Source organism: Ostrinia nubilalis, chromosome 16 (assembly GCF_963855985.1).
Source record: "Ostrinia nubilalis chromosome 16, ilOstNubi1.1, whole genome shotgun sequence".
NCBI classification, from domain to species: domain Eukaryota; kingdom Metazoa; phylum Arthropoda; class Insecta; order Lepidoptera; family Crambidae; genus Ostrinia; species Ostrinia nubilalis.
In genome coordinates, this window is record NC_087103.1 from 13,909,693 (window position 1) to 13,930,295 (window position 20,603).

The window sequence follows — 20,603 nt, forward strand, 5'->3', positions numbered from 1 at the left end:
TTCATTACCATTCTGAAGTCACAAAAACCGAAGTAACACGTACAAATGAATTTATCTTATACGCATCATGGTGTCCATTCCGCGCTATGTCCATTTAGATATAATGATGTTAGGAAAAATTACATGATCGTAATTGCAAGTAATTATGTTAAGATGAACAGCAAAGATAACGCCCATCATTATAAATCAATCCATCATTAAAATGATATTAAAATATCATCATTCGAAAGTTTCTCGAACTAAACACGCCAAAATGGTCTACAGTCTGACCGTCCTAACACAATTTAAAAGCAATGGGAGCTATATGGGTTGCAATCTGGTCACGAATAGACCTTTTTCAATCAGACACATTTGCCTAACCTTGATCTATTTAATATGTTTGATCAAAACAAGCCAATGTTCGCTTGCCCCAACCAATTTGTTGGCCACGAGGGTGGGGCCGTGTAGCAAGGAGAAGAAATCAGTCATCACCGTGTCAGAACTGGCGATCTATACGAAGATATACGACTCTACCATCTCGGGGTATTTCAACGTGTCCATGAACATCACTAACGGCTGGATTATTAAGGTAACAAACATAAATAACAGTCGGATAAAGTGCTGGCTACAGGCCATTATATACTCAACATCAAATAAACCGCACCTTCCGCGACGCGAACTTTAACGATTTTCTTCTGACACAATCATGGTGCCCCAACAATATTGGTGTTATTTGAAAGCCCAATAAATATCCTTAAAGAAAAACACATTTAATTTCTTAATAAATGATTAACATATACCATAAATGTGACTTGAAAAAATACCTCACTTTGGGCCCACCTATGGGATCAATTAGACCAATTTTTATGGTTATAAAACCAAATAATTATCTCACGTGTCCTCTTTAACAGATGGATAGCGATTAATCCCAACTTAACAGTTTTATAGCCATAAAAGTTGGCTCTAGCGTAACTACCCATTTTTTGAAGAAGTGACTCTGGATCCTTCTAAAGACACATTTTTGGGGTAAAAACCTTTCCTTTAATGAAATGAAGGTTAGAGCTAGGCTTTCAAATGGTGCCAATATTGGTGGGAAGTGGGAAAGCATACGTTTGAAAATGCTTGTCGCGGGAGGTGCGATTTATTTGATGTCGAGTGTAGTATTGTGTCCATCGATCACTAATAACATTGGGCTTTTCACGAAAATTCTATTTCTCATTGACTGTCGCGTCTTCGTATATTAACTGCGGCACGCTACCACTTCCATCTTTTAAGGTCTTCCCATTTAATCTCGCAATAAACCGCTACTTTAACAACATTGTGAGCAACTTTGCAAAGATGAGATGGGAAAAGTTCTAAAGTTCTTAAGTGGCGACCACTGCCCGGAAGATGTAATGTGGCAGGCCTCCTACTATGTGGAGCTGGACCGTCTAACTGATGAAGGTCGCGAGAAGCACCTGGGTGAGTGCAGCGCAAGACCGGTTGTTGTGAAAATCCTTGAGGAAGGCCTATGTCCAGCAGTGGACGTCATTTGTCTGAAACGAGGAACGAAGAGCAAGTTTATTTGGTATGGTAACAATAATCACGTGGATGTTACCAGGGTACAATGCAGAAGTGCCAGGACATGCGAAACCTGGAGACCTGCGACTACTTCAAGTCGTTCTCGGTGGTGAAGAACGGTTGCAGTGAGGACGCGTCGCCTGATGAACAGGACTTGTACACCATGTTTTTTCACCACACCACACCTAGGTAGATATATCTTAGTTAGATACACACGCTCTGTGAGTGTAGGTATTATATCACAATGATTCCCTACACTGCAATTCCCGTGTAGCCAGAATCATCGTCAAAATGAGTAATTTTGACCTCCTGCGTGCAAACGTATTCTCACCGTTGCAGCGCTCTAAGCTTTCTCTCTCAAATCTATAAATGTCTTCATCATCACTCAGATCTGCGCAGCTGCGGTGATAATATGCCCAAGATATTTAAATTTTTAATTTTTTTTAAAATTGAACAATTGAGAGATTTCATTTATACATTATCTTTATTTATTATTGTTTTTATAAACACAACCCAAAAGAAACGAGATCCCGTTTAACCTTAGTTACTTATCAAGTTTTTTCAATACTGAAAGAATTGTATTCTGTTCTTTTATCAACTGCTCTGCGATAATAACATTACAGATACGTACGAGTAATAAACAGCAAACATAAATACGGTTTCTATGAGCTCGATCGTAATGGAAAGGATTAATCTTATTCTCCAAAAAGCGATGTGTCACCATTGCAATCTACTTTTTGTACCTAGCCCCAAACAAAGCAGAACGCAGAACTCTTATGTACGAGTACCGTAGCAACTACATATTTTCCGGTATATGAACCTGCTACATAAAGGTACCAGGAATAGCGCTGGATGCAGGCCGCTACCAAACGGGCAACCGGGCGATGTGGAACTTTGGAAGTCATTGGGGGAGGCCTATGTTCAGCAGTGGAACGTCCTGTGGCTGGTGGAATGATGAACTGCTAGCGACAATATGAGTTTGTTCCGGCGTTTCTTCTCAGCACTTGCCATAATATGTTTGTCTCGAAGCACTGGTAAGGCCCAAAAGATAAGGAGACATGTAAAGTTCCCCTTACTTAAGGGCTACCTTTTTTTACTGTATTTGACGTTCATAAGTGCCACCAGTGGTCAAAATTGAATAAAATATTTTTGATTTTGAATAGCAGCCAGCTTATCCACTCATCGTGTATTGTTCAGGATGTCCTGTCCAATCGAGGCGGGCTCCTACCGTGTGCAAGGATACCCGTTCTTCAATGAGGACAACTACCTGACCGTCTCCGAGTCCAAGATATCCACAAGCCTCTTCGGGTACACCTACAAGCTTGAAGGGTACCTCGAAAGACGTAAGGTATGCATACGTACTATCATTATTAACTGTACCAACAATGCGCTTTAAGCACGATGCGAAACGTCCCAGGATGCAAATGATCTGGAAAAACTACACCGACCTATAGCCGTAAGGAGGCGGAGTAGTATCATTAGGATAAAAGCTGTTGTTTTGTACCGAACAAACCCCTTATAAGATGATTGCCCATTGTATAGGTTGCTTGACCTACCGTCGTCTGTGCTTTCCACTCAGATCTTCCAGTGTATCTGCAGTTGTGCCAACAAGAAAATATGCGGCAATCGCTCTGCGCCGACTTTCAATATTATAGGCCTTAGTAATAGAATGTTGTATAGTCTGGTCCAGGAGCACGTAGAATTTTGTCCAATGACCCCAAGCTACCCATCCTTATCATCATCATCATCATCATTTCAGCCATAGGACGTCCACTGCTGAACATAGGCCTCCCCCAATGCTTTCCATGTTGATCGATTGGTAGCGGCCTGCGTCCAGCGCTTCCCTGCTACCTTTACAATGTCGTCGGTCCTTGTAGGTGGACGTCCCATGCTGCGTTTTCGGTACGCGGCCTCCATTCCAGAACCTTTCTGCCCCATCGGCCGTCAGTTCTGCGTACTATCACCCAATGCTGTCGCGACTGTGCGACGGGCGCCCGCGGTGAGTGTGCGAGCGTGACAGCAACATAATTGCGCGCGAGCGATAAGGATGGGTAGCTGGGGTCATTGGACAAAATCTACGTGCTCCCGGACCAGACACTCCAAAAGTGTATTTTCCAGCTGTTCTGCGTGGAGGCGTACTTGCAGCTGCTATACGTGCGCGAGCACAACTGGGGCAACGACGTGCCGCCGCCCGAGTACACGCCCGCGCCCGGCGCGCCGCCCGCCGACGACATTGAAGCCGACGCCGACGATGACGACGCGGATAACCAGCCCTTCTACTGAGGCTGATTTAAAATTGTTGCGCGACATTTGTAAAAATTGTTGGCGACGCCCGGAACAAAACGGAGAAATGTTTTAAGTAAGCAATATTTTCATTATTTCCACTTCTCCTCTCCACTCCGCACAGTGACGCGCCGCCGTCGCCGCTGTCAAATTCCATAGAAAAAATCGTTCGCCCGACACATCTTCTCCACTCCGTCTCTTGGTGGAAACCAGGCCTTTGGGGAATGTGGGAGTATGTCAGCATTAAATCTGATGTAGCAGGGTAAGGCCAGGTTCAGACACCGCGCGGTTTCTGGTACATTCAAGTACATTGGCATCAAACTGTTATCACCTCAATGTTTCGCCAATGAGAACTACCCAAAAACCGCGCGGTTATCGCGTGTGTCCGAACTGGGTCTGAAGCCTATGTACCTGCAGCTGCTATACGTGCGCGAGCACAACTGGGGCAACGACGTGCCGCCGCCCGAGTACACGCCCGCGCCCGGCGCGCCGCCCGCCGCCGACGACATTGACGCCGACGCCGACGACGACGACACGGATAACCAGCCTTTCTACTGAGCCTGAGGCCGATTACAATATGGCGTTACCCCCTTGCGGCCTTGTTATGGAAAATTGTTGCGCGACATTTGGAAAAAAAATTATGCGACGCCCGGAACAAAGCGGATAATTTATTGTTTTGAATAACCAATCAGATTTCAATTTTCATTATTTCCATTTCTTCTCTCCGCTCAGCGCCGCGCCACGCCGCCGCTGTCAAATTCTATAGAAAAAATTCGTTCGCCCGGCATATTTTCTCTCTTCTCCGTTCCGTTTTGGTGGAAACCGGGCCTTTGGGAGTGGGAGTATAGGAGCATCAAATCCCATGTAGCAGGATAAGGATATATCTCGTACATTTACATTGCGTCGCCTGTGTCTCGCCAATGAGAACCACCCAGAAACCGCACGGTTATCGCGCTTTTCTGAACCAGGTCTAAGACTAATTCCAGCTGTTCTGCGTGGAGGCGTACCTGCAGCTGCTATACGTGCGCGAGCACAACTGGGGCAACGACGTGCCGCCGCCCGAGTACACGCCCGCGCCCGGCGCGCCGCCCGCCGCCGACGACATTGAAGCCGACGCCGACGATGACGACGCGGATAACCAGCCTTTCTACTGAGCCTGATTCCAATACGGCGTAACCCCCTTGTTATGGAAAATTGTTTCGCGACTACCACAGCGGAGCCGAAAGAAGTGTTTCGAATAACCAATCAAATTTCATTAGTTCCACTTCTCTCCGCTCCGTGCCGCTGTCAAATTCTACAGAAAAATTTGTTCGCCCGACACATCTCTCTTCTTCTCTCCGTCTATTGGTGGAAACCGAGCCTTTGGGGTATGGGAATATGCGAGTATCAAATCTAATGTAGTAGTGTAGAGCCAGGTTCAGACACCGCGCGGTTTTTGGTACATTTGCATCAAACTATTACCGCCACTATACGTGCGCGAGCACAACTGGGGCCGCGCCCGGCGCGCCGCCCGCCGCCGACGACATTGACGCCGACGCCGAAGATGACGACGCAGATAACCAGCCCTTCTACTGATTCCAATATGGCGTAACCCCCTTGTTATGGAAAATTGTTTCGCGACTACCAAGGCGGAGCCGAAAGAAGTGTTTCGAATAACCAATCAGATTTCATTAGTTCCACTTCTCTCCGCTCCGCGCCGCTGTCAAATTCTACAGAAAAATTTGTTCGCCCGACACATCTCTCTTCTCCTCTCCGTCTATTGGTGGAAACCGAGCCTTTGGGGAGTGGGACTATTGGAGTATCAAATCTAATGTAATAGTGTAGAGCCAGGTTCAAACACCACGCGGTTTCTGGTACCTTTGCATCAAACTGTTATCACCTCAATGTTTCGCCAATGAGAGCCACCCAAAAACCGCGCGGTTATCGCGTGTGTCCGACGAACTAGGTCTGAAGCCTATGTACCTGCAGCTGCTCTACGTGCGCGAGCACAACTGGGGCAACGACGTGCCGCCGCCCGAGTATTGAAGCCGACGCCGACGATGACGACGCGGATAACCAGCCTTTCTACTGAGGCTGATTCCGATATGGTGTAACAACGTTGTTATGGAAAATTGTTGCACAGTTCTCATCAAGGCGGAGCAGAGAAGTGTTTTGAATAATAACCAATCAGATTTTATTATTCCCACTTCTCCTCTTCACACTGCGCCGCGCCGGCGCCGCCGATGTCAAATTCCATAGAAAAAATCGTTCGCCCGACACATCTTCTCCACTCCGTCTCTTGGTGGAAACCAGGCCTTTGGGGAATGTGGGAGTATGTCAGCATTAAATCTGATGTAGCAGGGTAAGGCCAGGTTCAGACACCGCGCGGTTTCTGGTACATTCAAGTACATTAGCATCAAACTGTTATCACCTCAATGTTTCGCCAATGAGAACTACCCAAAAACCGCGCGGTTATCGCGTGTGTCCGAACTGGGTCTGAAGCCTATGTACCTGCAGCTGCTATACGTGCGCGAGCACAACTGGGGCAACGACGTGCAGCCGCCCGAGTACACGCCCGCGCCCGGCGCGCCGCCCGCCGCCGACGACATTGACGCCGACGCCGACGATGACGACGCGGATAACCAGCCTTTCTACTGAGCCTGATTTAAAATTGTTGCGCGACATTTGGAAAAATTGTTGGCGACGCCCGGAACAAAGCGGAGAATTGTTTTAAGCAATCAGATTTCATTACCTATTCCCACTTCTCCTCTCCGCGCATTCATCAATTCTATAGAAAAATCGTTCGCCCGACACATCTTCTCTTTTCTCCGTTTCTTGGTGGAAACCGAGACTTTGGGGAGAGGGAGCATCAAATCTAATTTAGCAGGGTAAAGCCAGGTTCAGACACCGCGCGGTTTTTGGTACATTTGCATCAAACTGTTTCCGTCTCGCCAATGATGTGCCAATGAGAACCACCCAGAAACCGCGCGATTACTTTTTTAAACCAGCGGGGCTAGGATGCGCATCGTGGTGATAAACTTTATCGACGCCTTTAAAAACGACATTGACGCCGAAGCCGACGATGACGACGCGGATAACCAGCCTTTCTACTGAACTTGATTCCAGTAGGTATGCATACATGGCCTCGTTATGGAAAATTGTTGCGCGACTAATGCCCGTTTTCACCATCAATCCCAAATTTTTAAGTGACGCCTATGTACACAAAATAGGGGTCACTTAAAAATTAGGGATTGATGGTGAAAACAGGCATAAGACCACACCTCATCGCGCCGCCGCCGCTGTCATATTCTATAGAAAAATTACTCCTCCCGACACTTCTCCGTTCTGCTTAGACTGGGCCTTAGAGCTGAACTAGATCCGATTTGTCTAACATTTTTCAAGTCCGTATTTTTACGGATTCGGATCGGAACTTTCGCTGTTGTGTTTCGAACATTTTACACACCTGAAGTGGTGGTAGAGAAAAGTTGTAATTGAAACGTGTATACGTGTAAGGACCCCAAAAAAGGCTTCCATACTAACAAATAATTTGATTTTATCTTTACTGTGCGTAAACATTCAATAAATTAATTTCTGACACACGGCACAGCACATTATTTAGGCAGTAATATACTGTTAACGTTTACATTTTAATAAATAAAATCCACATCAACATTAAAAATACATTTATTCATCCCAGCCCCACAGTCCGTGGCTCTCGCGAATAGTCTCGCGGTTGTCCCTTCTCAGCCGCGTGACGGCGCTCGCTTCTCCCTTCGCAATCGCCTTCTTTCTTTCCATTCTCTTCTGCCTATCTTCTAGATTCTTCTTCACCTGCTGCTTCACCACCTCAGGAGCTATGGTACTAGCAGACGTATACGTCCTCATTGACCTTACATCTGACAACGCTTTCTCAATCATAGCTAGTCTATACTTCTGTGAATTTTTGTCCAATTCGTTGTCTATGGGCGCTGGAATTAGCTCCGGTATTTCTTCTGTATCTGGAGTCTTGTCTGTGATGTTTAGTGAAGCAGCTTTGTCGGCGATTTCTGATATCTTTTTCGTTTCGTCGTGCTTTATTGAGTCGTCCAACTGAAAATTTTGACATCAATATTATCTTGAATAGATGAACATTGCTATGAAAACAATAACTAACTACTGTAAGTGCAAAATACTTGTGAAGAAACTTACGTTGCTATAATTATTAACTTTTCGAGTGCATAATATTGCAAATGTTTTCTGCACAGGCTATTTTATTTTTCAAGTGCGTGACTCATATCAACTATTGTCGTTGAATGAGTTTATTTTCGTATCAAATGATCACGAAAATTAAATGTTTTAAATAAAGGACTCGTAATATTATTTTAGGATACGTTAAAAGTTATTTGTTGTAAATAAACATGTTTTCAAAGTTCACAATGAGTAAATTAATATAATTCCCATCACGTAAGGTTGTAAGTTGTAAACAAATATAAAAATTGATCGACATAATCAAAAACACATGAAATTGACGAACTTGGCAACACTATCAGAGTTCCCTATCATTTTAAAACGATACAAAATAAGACTAATAAACGAAGTGCAATAGCAATTTTTATAAATCGTTTCATCCACCAAGACGCGCCCCACCAATTTTGGTCTCGGTCGCGCGGGGTGCGGGGAGTTTGATCCGAGCAATCCGTAAGGCATTATTGTAGTGTGCGTGTGCACTCATGGATAATTTAGCGTGTACCGATAACACTCAAACATTAGCGGAAGAATGGTGGGGCGCGTCTTCGTGGATGAAACGATCTAAAGCCTGGTCCGTGAGCACGTAGAATTTTGTCCAATGACCCCAAGCTACCCATCCTTATCGCTCGCGCGTAATTATATTGCTGTCGCGACTGTGCGACGGGCGCCCGCAGTGAGTGTGCGAGCGCGACAGCAACATAATTACGCGCGAGCGATAAGGATGGGTAGCTTGGGGTTATTGGACAAAATTCTACGTCCACACGGACCAGGCTTTATATGAATGTAGCACACTGATATGCGGTCCAGTATGCAGTCTTACCTGTTTCCTGAGCGCCGCAAGTTCTTCGTCAGTATAGTTGGTGTTTTTCTTATCAGGTTCGTCAGCATCTTCATCTGCGCTTTCCTCGTCGTCGCTCACCGCTAGACCGATGCCCATTTCCTACAACAAAACAGGTTATATAATTTTGGAACTTAAAAGAAGGCGATAAGGTTGTAAATATCGTAGAAACTACTTTACTTTTGACAGAGCGGTCCAAAGTAGCTCCAATATTCACGTAGTCTATGACTACTCATGCAGTCTCGTATATTCCAATGAATAGAAATGTCGTAGTCGCAACTTTAAGCAGTTGATGTAGGCAGTCTCGGCTTACATTGGTGTCATCATAGCTCATGCACAGTTAGTATCAATTATCATCTTCGAATCGATAGCCTAATATCCCGACCGAGTTCGTTCGTTTCAGCCGAAAGACGTCCACTGCTGGACAAAGGCCTCCCCCAAGGATTTCCACAATCACCGGTCCTGCGCCGCTCGCATCCAGGCACCTCCGATGGACCTTCACCAGGAAGGTCGCGGGAGGTCGGTCCACCTAGTGGGAAGCCTGCCCACGCTACATCTCGTGGTCGCCACTCAAGAACTTTCCTGCCCCAGCGGCCATCAGCTCTACGAGCTATGTGCCCCGCCCACTGCCACTTGATTTTAGCGATTCTGCGGGCTATGTCAGTCACTTTGGTTCTCCTACGGATCCTCATTTCTGATTCGATCACGCAGGGAAACTCCGAGTATAGCACGCTCCATCGCCCTTTGGGTGACCTTGAGCCTTCTTATGAGGCCCATAGTAAGCGACCACGTCTCCCGACCGAGTATAGTAATTATATCAAGAGCCATAGGATACAGAGGGCTTAGTGTGAGTTTACATCAAACATCGTCACTAGCGAGCGCGTTAAAAAAATATATGAAGATTTTAGTTCTTGAAAGTTTCCGCTAGGGGCGCTGTACAATCCGTCATACATTTCATGTCACTTTTTTACGCAGTCGACATCGAATGCGTTTGACGTAAACTCACACTACGCCCACAGGTCGCTCTTTAACCCGAAGTATTTCTTGGCTGTATTAGCTTTTGTTTAATGTTGACATTTACCTCTAGCAGCTGGTCTTCATCAGCTCTGTTCCGCTTGTAGCCCGAACAAGCCACCTCAGCGTCCAGCTCATCATCTCGCTCCAGGTCAGAGAACCGCGGGTACAGGTCGCTCTCGAACCCGAAGTATTTCTTGGCTGTATTAGCTGTTGTTTAATTTTGGTATTTACCTCGAGTAGCTGATCCTCGTCAGCTCTATTTCGCTTGTAGCCCGAGCAAGCCACCTCTGCGTCCAGCTCATCATCTCGCTCCAGATCACAGAACCGTGGATACAAGTCGCTTTCGAAGCCGAAGCGCTTCTTGAAGAATTCGCGCACGCACTTTACGTCACGGTCGAAGTATCTGAGAAGAAAAAAATGAATTTATTGTTTTTTCCATAACATCTCTCCTCAACTTCAGGCGCAAATGGCTCTCAAGACAGCGGCCACAACCCGGTAAACCACGTCGCCTTGTGGGTTAAAGTATACCTGGCCGAGAGTGATCGCTCACTTTGTGGGTGTTTTTTTTCCAATGGAAACCTCCCATTTTATGTATAAAGTCTGGCTCGGCATCGATAGCAAACAATAGTAGATATACAAATGTCAGTTTCAGATATAGACACTGTCTATTAGACAGGGCCTGGGGCACAGCCTGTATCAATGGAAAATGGAAAAGTCATCAATCATGATGTTGAACTCGTTGAGATCTCTGTAAACAACTCTACTATGGCCCAACCATCAGTGGCGTAGCTAGGCAACCAAGGGCCCTGCGGCAAATAAAAAAATGGGGCCCCACTGCAATCTAAGCTGGTTAGGTTTTATCAAGTTTATTGACATTAAGCTTACTTACTCATGCCTGATACAGCTTTAGAATTTCTCTCTATTTATTTTGAAAATGGGAGACAATTTCAGTTTAGTTCAATTGACATTTTTTGGTAAGGCTTCGGGGGCCCCGCCTGCCCTGCCCCGCCTTGCCCCTTAGTAGCTACACCTCTGCCAACCATACTGTACACTCACAGCTCAGCGTTGGGATGGGAAGTAGACACCATCTGCGGGAAGTCGATGATGACGGGGCGGCCGGCCTCGTCGATCATGATGTTGAACTCGTTGAAGTCTCCGTGGATGACGCCGCAGTTGCCGAGCCGCACTATAAGGTTCATCAGCTCGTCGTATAAGGATCCAGGGTCTTCCACTTCTGTTACGTGGGTTCTGTGAAACAAGCAAGATTGAAAGGATAAAACCGGGTGGTTTAAAGTCAGGTTCTAGAATATTATCATAACTGTAACGTCTAACGTAATGTTAATATACTGGACATCACAAAAATCGTTTTACAGGAAAACTCGTTTCTACTAACACAATCATGGTGCCCCAACAATATTGGTGTTATTTGAAAGCCCAATAAATATCCTTAAAGAAAACACATTTAATTTCTTAATAATAAACGATTAACATAAACGGGATATACAATAAATGTGACTTGAAAAAAGACCTCACTTTGGGCTCACCTCTGGGATCAATTAGACCAATTTTTATGGTTATGAAACCAAATAATGATCTCACGTGTCCTCTTTAACAGATGGATAGCGATTAATCCCAACTTAACAGTTTTATAGCCATAAAAGTTGGCTCAAGCGTAACTACCTATTTTTTGAAGAAGTGACTCTGGATTCTTATACTGACACATTTTTGGGGTAAAAACCTTTCCTTTAATGAAATGAAGTTTAGAACTAGGCTTTTAACACTGCAGTACACGCGCCCCTTTTTTTACACGAATACACGCGCGGCCTACTCTGGTAAGCCAATTTAAAATCACTGTAAATCAGTTTGTAAGCAATTTATGAATAGAATTATTATGTAAATGATAAAAGTGTTTATTATTGTTATTTTATAAACAAAGTTTCTTTATATAACTATTTGGGATCAAACATTATAAACAGATTTAAAAGTTGTAAATTTTTTGGACCAAAATTGCAGTCTGAGACGATTGTTAACAAAAAAAAAATTGACTGAAAAAATTTGATTACTTTTTTATCTGTCTTAGTATTCATGACTTTCTACTGCCTGGTACACGGTGTAAATCCATTTGTTGCAAGTCTTTCATAATTTTTTTGTCGACTGATTTCGGGTTTTTGAGTAGACCCGCAGTTTTGACGGCCAATTTTAGAAAAGTGCGCAGACTTTAGCGACCCAAGCTTTACTGGCTTACTGAGAAATTTAGTAAACGAGGCTTTCCTGGAATGCCAGCTCTCTGGCGCAAGTTTTCAAAAAGTTATAGCGTAAAATGTTACCCTGGTCTACTATAGTAGTCCGCGCGTGTACTCTAGTGTTAAATGGTGCCAATATTGGTGGGAAGTGGGGATGCATACGTTTGAAAGTGCTTGTCGCGGGAGGGTCGATTTTTGTTTGTCCATAAGGTTTTAATACTTACAAAGGCCCTCCTTGCACCAGATCCATCACAACGCAGTGTCTGTTGAAGTCTATTGGCTTTGGAACAGGGAAATCTCGGTCATATAGTGCCTAGAATGTAAGAAAACGTTTATTAATTTCAGCCTACATTTTTCATCTTCTCTTTATATTTCTGTAAAACATATTTTTTGAACAAGAATAAAGTACATTTTTTTTTGTTGTGTTCATTTGCCATCTGCTCCAAGACTATGAGCAAATCGGTTCTGTTATGGTGACTTTTTTATGAATAATTCTTTGCACACTTTTTTCTTACCTTCATGTAGGCAAACTCCTTGGTGGCCGAGATACGCGACAGGTAAAGCCAGGAGGCACGATTGCGATGCGCGTGGTAGTCGCGTTTGTCTTTGACGTTGCGGAAACATGTTCGGCCCAACCTAACAAGTACAATGATTGTGAATTAGCAAGAACTTGCATAATACTTGTGTTCAATTGTGAAGATACAAAATTGAAAATTCAAGCAGTGGATGTTTATATCATTACTTTTTAAGATAATCACATAATATTTGGAATAATGTAAATCCTTGGGGGAGGCAACAAACATAAGGAGGAACAAACAAACATAACATTTAAATTAATACATAACATTCATAAAAAGGCACCCACTGAAAATCAGTGTCTTGGCAGTCACACTGTCAAGATATTACTGAGTGGGTGACCTTTTTTGGCAACTTAGTAATATTTTTTTTTTATGTAATGTCTTTATTGCCTGAATCTGTGGTTGTCAAAATAAAATTATTTTCTTTCTTTCTTCTTTCTAAATTCACCTGTGAAGTTTCAAACACAGTGGATTGCGATCCTCGTCAGCGACTGTGTAAATGTTGGACTCTTTCCCCACTCCGATTTGATTGCCAAATGAGGCGATTATTTTACGGTTGGTCAGCGCCTTCAGAGCCAGGTAGTCATAGCCCGCATTGGTAAGACGATAGCCATCGTCTGGAAAAATAATATTGTTGTAAAATGATAGCATTTATTAATTTCAATTCTTCAAAAACATAACCCTCAAAAAGGTAAAAAGACGTTTATCAGCTCAAAGAGGTAATTTTTGTATTGTAAAACTGGTGTTAAATGTAGTTATAACTTTAACTTACATTGCTTTCCACGTTCATAGGTTAGGAGCCTGTGTTTACATAGCTCCTTCATTAATTTGTGCACGCCACCATGTCGGAGGTTAGCAATAGATGCTACAAGAGAGCCAGGAACTAATTCGTGATTTTTCATACCCATTTCCACCTGAAAACAGGAAAAATATTAGTATTGAGGTTACAAAGTAAAAGTTATCAACAACTTACTGGGTGGTTGCTTACCGCTGTGAGTACACGAAAATCTTCACTGGTTAAATAGCGTAATATTGCTACGTCTAGCTTGCCCATTTTCGAGAAAATTAACTTAGATTTAGCAGGGGCAATAAAATAACATGAAAATAAAACGTGAATCCAGCTCCAGCTGACAAAAAAGAGTTTGTCGAGTTTGTCAACATTCAATGTCAAAATTTTGTCGAGGACGAGAACCATGAAGCTACAGATTCATGACGAGAACTCAACTAACTCAAGTGAGCATTACGTGTAATGGAATGCAGTAATTTTTGGTTTTTGCCCTTCTGCACAACGCTTTTGGTCAATACATATTATGTTAACGAAAAAATGTAATCAGTGTAATGTGAGTTTCTGATAAGCAATCACTTTTGCAATGACGTGAATGTGTTGTATGAGTATTTGTAATAATTATGTTGTGATGATGAGAATTGAGATGCGTAAACTGAACCACGGAAGTACGCCATCAGTCATTGTCAAAATTGACATTGACGGATTCCCCCCGCCCCCCTTTCCTTCCTTGACCTTCACCGTTCGGCAGCAAGAGGCCCGCCCACCCTCTTGAAAATCTGAATTTCTGAAAACTTTATTTGCAAGTTGTTTGTTTTGTTATTTTAAAATTAATTTCATGTACATATTGGTGTATATTGTGTTTGCAGTGCGTACTTCGTTCCCCTCCTCCGTAAGAAATGAAAAAGTTATTTTTGAGCTAAGAAGATCCCAAAAATAAATATTTTGGTACAACACTTATCAACATTTATCTTTGTATGTAGTGTCTACAAAAAGAAGTTGTTGGTATTCTTTGCATATTTTATCTAACCCTTCCAAGTGTGCGTTTAAATTATTGCAATGGAGGTTGGCTTTGCTAATGGAACAATAACACTGGACAGTGAAAAAGCTGTATACTATCGTGGACAATTTATTACTGGAAAGGTCAGCTTTAGGCTGGGGGAGCCAGTTAATATATCAGGTATGTAAAGTCCAATATTATTATGCTTTCAAATAATGTGTGTCCAACATACTCAATAATTTTTCTTATTATTTACCAGCTATTAATATCCAGTTTTTGGGCATGGCCCAAGTGATATGGTCGGAGCGAGAAGAACACAAACAGCATGGAAGGAGATTTGAGACAAGTGTGCAGTACAAAGCGGAGGAGCAGTATTTCAATGTTGTGCAGTGCTTATATGGCGGGCAGGGTTTGTTTTTTTGTTACATATTTCGTTTATAATATAACAATGCATTACAACAGGAATTATCTATTGTATTATATTTCCTTTTTATCTATTACTCTATTAGTAATGCATATTAGCACTAGATAAGATGCCATCTGTAAAAATACATAATGCATATGAGTCAACTTTTGAATTGTAGAATAGTGATAATACTTTTATTTACAATAATTATCTGGATGCATATTATGAAAAGCTATTTTTTATCAAAAATACTAGATAAGTGATGCATTGTTAAGACTGTTACCTGATTGCATTTACATACTTCAGAAGTTTATAGATTTGAACCTAATTTGTTTTGTTTTATGAATGTTGCTGATTATTTCCTTAATAAATAAATAAATACATTTTCCAGGTGTAACCCAGCTGCCACCAGGCCCTCATTCATTCCCGATCCAGTTCCAAATACCGCCAACTGTGCCCTCGTCCTTCAAAGGGGAGAGGGGACAAGTGGATTACGAAATTAGGGCAACTATGGAGTACCCAATTCAGAAAAAGGATGAACTTGTGAAACTATTTACGGTGGTTGTACCTACTGACTTGAATAAGGAAGACCCTGAAATAGCTGTGAGTAAAATCTTAGAAAGATTTGTCTTTAAGTATATTAAAAAAAATACAATTATAGCAACATAATTACGCGCGAGCGATAAGAATGGGTAGCTTGGGGTCATTGTACAAAATTCTACGTGCTCACAGACGGGGCTTTATCATTATTCACTTCTGTGCCTCATCTGCATGGATTACAATAAACCTTTTTTCCCCAGAAACCGCAAACCCTATCTTTCGAAGAAGTGTTTAGCTGCTCCTGCAGCCCACGGCCTCTGACGATAAATGTGGGGCTTCCTGTGGCTGGCTTCTGCCCGGGGCAGGTCATACCGGTCACGGTGAATGTAAAGAACAAGGCAAATCGTAAAGTGAAGAAGGTTATACTGCAGATTGTTACAGTAAGTTTTATACTAGATTATTTAAATATTATTGTAAATACTGCATCATTGGGAATTGGACTTGACTTTTTTGCGCTGTCAAAATGTGATTGCCATCATAGATTTTTACACCAAAAGGAATCAGGGTTAAATGAAATGTTTATACAATGTTGGTTGTGCGTCGAAATTGTTGGTTATCTAGATACCATTAAAATATACTATTAAACATTGTTCATTGGGATACAAATGAGGTATTATCGCGTCATTTTCCAGCGCACCCGCTACCACAGCCAGCAACCAGTGGCCAAGTACACGACGCCAGAAGAAGTGCTCGCGTCAACCAAAACCAAACCTGTGCTCAGCAACATGGAGCGTCACTACTCGTGCGAGCTCCAGCTGCCTGCTTTTATAGCGCCTAACTTGGACAGCTGCGGTATCATGGATATCGGGTACTTCTTCAAGGTAAGAACTCGCTACCATAGCCGGCAACCAGTGGCCAAGTACACGACGCCAGAAGAAGTGCTCGCGTCAACCAAAACCAAACCTGTGCTCAGCAACATGGAGCGTCACTACTCGTGCGAGCTCCAGCTGCCTGCTTTTATAGCGCCTAACTTGGACAGCTGCGGTATCATGGATATCGGGTACTTCTTCAAGGTAAGAACACGCTAGGACAACCGGCAGTTACTGGGCAAGTACACGACGCCAGAAGAAGTGCTCGCGTCAACCAAAACCAAACCCATGCTCAGCAATATGGAGCGCCATTATTAAGCTGTAGACAATGTTAATCATTTGAATGCTATGAAATTGAAAAACATAAATTTTACAGCATTTGTTTTTACCAATTTATCTTTTAGCTCACGCAAGCTTATAAATTTCAGGTGGTAGTCAAATTGTCAGGATGCACGGCTGACCTGGAAGACGCAGATGAAATCTTCATGGGGCAGATACCGCTGGCCAACTTCACGGACGGCCGCTACGAGCATCCCATGGCACACGGCCTGCCTTCGGGGCCGGTGCCAGAATATTTCCCTCAATCAGAGCCCGCGACGACCCAAATCAACCCAGTCAATGCGTTCCACACTCAATCCGTTAACCCACAAGTCAACGTGTACCCAGGTTACCAACATCCTCCAGCTAATGTATACCCGGGTGCGGTACATCCACCATCGAGCCAGGTCAGTGCGTACCCAGGATACCCACAGCAGCCTCTGATAAGCCCCACGGCACCGGTCCTGGATGCTTACCCTCCCACCTCGAGTGTAAGCAATCCCATGTACGATATGGGCTTTAGAGCGCCAGGGTATCCTGGTCAACAGTAGGGATGCATGGAAATCCGGTTCTGCAAAATATAATTGAGACATAAGATGGTCTTAAGCCAGGCCAGCATTTTTACGTAATAATTACGTTTTAGAGTCAGTCACAGACCAAAATAAAGTAAAACGAGTTTATCAACATATTTGCGACGTACTTAGAGGTGATTAATTTATAATTTCATTAAACTAAATGACTGATTATAAAGCAATCAATGTTAAATTTAACATCAGTAGACAATACAAAAATATACCAAATTATGTTCGGAATCTCTAAGTTTAATAGTTAAATCTCAATAATTTATTAATGATGCGAAATTGATTGATTGCTTTATTAGAGTAGGCGCACACCGTTGATTTTTAGTTGGCCGATAGTTGTGCCCGATTTTAAATTGTATGAAGAATCGGCCAAATCGAATCGGCGGCGTAGTGTGCGCACTCCCATACATGCCCATATTGATCAACTGCCCGACTACTATCGGTCGACGAAAAATCAACGGTGTGCGCCTACTCTTAGGCTTGAAATATGTCTTACTCGTTTACTTAAGTACACAAAAGATGCAGTAGAAGATAATTTTGCAGCTCAGATACAAAATTTAAACAATCGTACCCTCTTTGACACAATTTCACATTTAAATAAGAATTTTTAATACTTAGGCTAAGAGAATAATTATAAGTGATCTACAAGTGCCTCATTAAAATGTATGCATTTATTGTTAAGCTGTTACAGTGTATTTTTGATAGACATTTATTCGGTCGTCGATCGTTTGTAAACAAAATGATTAAATGATGTTCTTTATTTTTATTATGGTTTTGACAATCTCTAAAAATGTAATAATATTGATTATAGTCTGGTCCGTGAGCACGTAGAATTTTTTCCAATGACCCCTAGCTACCAATCCTTATCGCTCGCGAGTAATTATGTTGCTATCGCGCTTGCACACTTACTGCGGGTGCCAGTCGCACAGTCGCGACAGCAATATAATTACGCGCGAGCGATAAGGATGGGTAGCCAGGGGTCATTGGACAAAATTCTACGTGCTCACGGACCGGGCTTTAGTAATAATGACATAAAACATTCATTATTTTTGTTTGTTAAGTTATTGTTTTAAAATAAATAAATAAGTTATTTTTAAGAAACACGAGCAACTAGATTAGATTAAGATCTTTATTCCTTAGTTAGAATATAGTATTAATAAAATTCCAAATACCATTTTTGGCCTCCTGTGGTCCTAAATTTAGTGAATGATACTCGTATGCGTCTGATACTAGTCAGTGAAAAGTAACAAGACAACTTTAGTCCATTTTTGAGGTTTGTATCTTTCTTGGGAAATCCCAAATTGTTATTTCTGTCTAGCAAACTTTTCAAACATATTCTTGAATACTAAATAAATAATAAAATATGTAATATTTGGTGCTATAAGTTACTACAGTTACCAATACTTATTATAGAAAATATAAATATTTTTCGATATTTTTATTTTGTACTTAATAAAAAGTTTACAATAATAGTTGGTTTTTTAAGTCTGTCCATTGAAACTTCACAATAAAACTTCATGATAATGTAAAATCATGTTTATTTAAAACTTCTGAAACAGCAATAAAATGTCTTCAAAATAAAAAATATGCATACACAACATTATTACATAGTTTATTTATAATTTATAATATTATATCATGAATATAAAAATTTTGTAAGTCATCTAATATAACGAAAAACTATAATTATTTTAAATGCTAGGCCGAAAATACTTACAAGAAGCGCATAATACAGCCTAATATGGTATAGAAGTAACAAAAAATAATTTCAACCTACCTTATTCTACTAAAATTATACCTAAGATAAATATTTAAAAGACAATCTTAGTAAGTGTAGGTACCGGTACTGTCATCAGCACATCAGAATATACTTTTTTACTACAAAATAGTTCTTATTACGACGGCATAAGATGCCACAGTGTTTAGTAAGCTTAATGTGCAGTCGTACTATCGGCCAGTGTTAACTATCCATTTCCATGTTTGCTCTCGCTCTCATCAAATGGTGATTCTTTGCGATAGAACGAGATGACATGACCGGCAGTGAATTGTTAACACTATTGCCGATGGTACATAGGGGTATATTCCTCGTGGTAAAGCCGCAAATGTTTAGAAATCGCCGTACATTTGATGTCACATATTTTATTGTTTTAAATAGCACCTACTCGTATTATTATTATGTTTCCAGTACTAATTCATAAAATGCCGTTGTTTTGTGCGAGACTTGGAAGACTGACTTACAGTTATAATACATACTTAGATTATATCGAAGAGTATCATATTAGATTAGCACGAAGTAAATATTATTCATATCAATGATTTATTAATAAACATTGACTATTTTACCAACACTTATCCATATAAAACTGTACTCCCATAATAATATTATAAATAATGCACTATAGTAATTACTGTAATAAAAAAATAACATTCCATAATTAAAACTTTCATTTAAACATACTTATCATGAGGACTATTTCAAATGCAAAAACACTAAATAGTATTTTTTCTTCTAAATTACAATATTTTAGAGTCTCATTGACTGTTTTTAGGGAGGTATGATTATAATTTATATTCTTCTGTATGGCACATTGCATATTGGACACTTGGTTAAATTAATCTACTCTTACTTTAATTGTAATTATTGTGATGTTTATAATTAATAATGGTTTCAGCACTTCCAAAGCACTTAAACTGGGCACTTTTAAAAGCACGAATATAATATTTTATTGACAAAATCAGGCACTTTATATTATTGTATTTCAGTTATCAATATCTTTATTGTATGGAAAGATTATGTTTGAAGTATTGTAAATAACCTTTTTTAAAATATCCATAAATCTTTTCCTCACATTTAATTTTTAACCGTAAAAATATGAATCCTAAAAAGATATATTTTTTATAAAATTATAAAGCAGTTTCTAAATAGTCTTTTAACCACTTATTTAACATTGATCTCTTTATACATAGTTATATAGCAAATGATTGCCATAAATAATAATTAAACACATACATTACGAGATTTCAAGGTCTACGCCACATTCGGCTTATCGGCTTTTGATTTTGAATGTAAGATCACATAATAACATTTTGAACATATGCGTTAAATACCTTGTTTTCCTTAATAACAAAAATGCGTTTATTCAGCTGCTGATTTTTACCCCTGAAAACAAATCCAAGGGTTTCTAATAAAAATAGTTTAAATATAAAATGAAGGCGTATACAGTCATCGCTTACATCTACGTATAATACAACTAGGTCACGTTAACTGCGCACTTGACGGCCGTGACGTCACACCGACACAATGGTACGGACAGGGAGAACCGAGGTGCGCGGTTAACTTAACCAGGTTAGAGCTTAGCTTAGTCTACGTCACTATTCGAGGTAGTATTATTATAGTAAAA

General features: G+C 41.3%; 2 protein-coding genes across 2 annotated transcripts; one reads left to right on the forward strand and one right to left on the reverse strand.

Annotated features, from left to right (window-relative positions):
- Positions 1 to 7,469: 7,469 nt before the first annotated feature.
- Positions 7,470 to 13,845, reverse strand: LOC135079431 (serine/threonine-protein kinase RIO2). Its single transcript, XM_063974088.1, has 9 exons — positions 13,693 to 13,845; positions 13,477 to 13,618; positions 13,153 to 13,321; positions 12,642 to 12,762; positions 12,351 to 12,439; positions 10,940 to 11,131; positions 10,115 to 10,286; positions 8,849 to 8,968; positions 7,470 to 7,890 (listed from the first exon to the last, which is right to left on the reverse strand). Exons 1-9 carry the CDS (start codon positions 13,756 to 13,758, stop codon positions 7,486 to 7,488), a joined length of 1,476 nt encoding a protein of 491 aa, XP_063830158.1. The 5' UTR covers positions 13,759 to 13,845; the 3' UTR covers positions 7,470 to 7,485.
- Positions 13,846 to 14,225: 380 nt separating this feature from the next.
- Positions 14,226 to 18,044, forward strand: LOC135079432 (arrestin domain-containing protein 2-like). The gene is made up of 6 exons (XM_063974089.1): positions 14,226 to 14,668; positions 14,748 to 14,897; positions 15,286 to 15,497; positions 15,695 to 15,874; positions 16,127 to 16,507; positions 16,732 to 18,044. The coding sequence occupies exons 1-6, from the start codon at positions 14,548 to 14,550 to the stop codon at positions 17,170 to 17,172; spliced, it is 1,485 nt and encodes a 494-aa protein (XP_063830159.1). The 5' UTR covers positions 14,226 to 14,547; the 3' UTR covers positions 17,173 to 18,044.
- Positions 18,045 to 20,603: the final 2,559 nt, after the last annotated feature.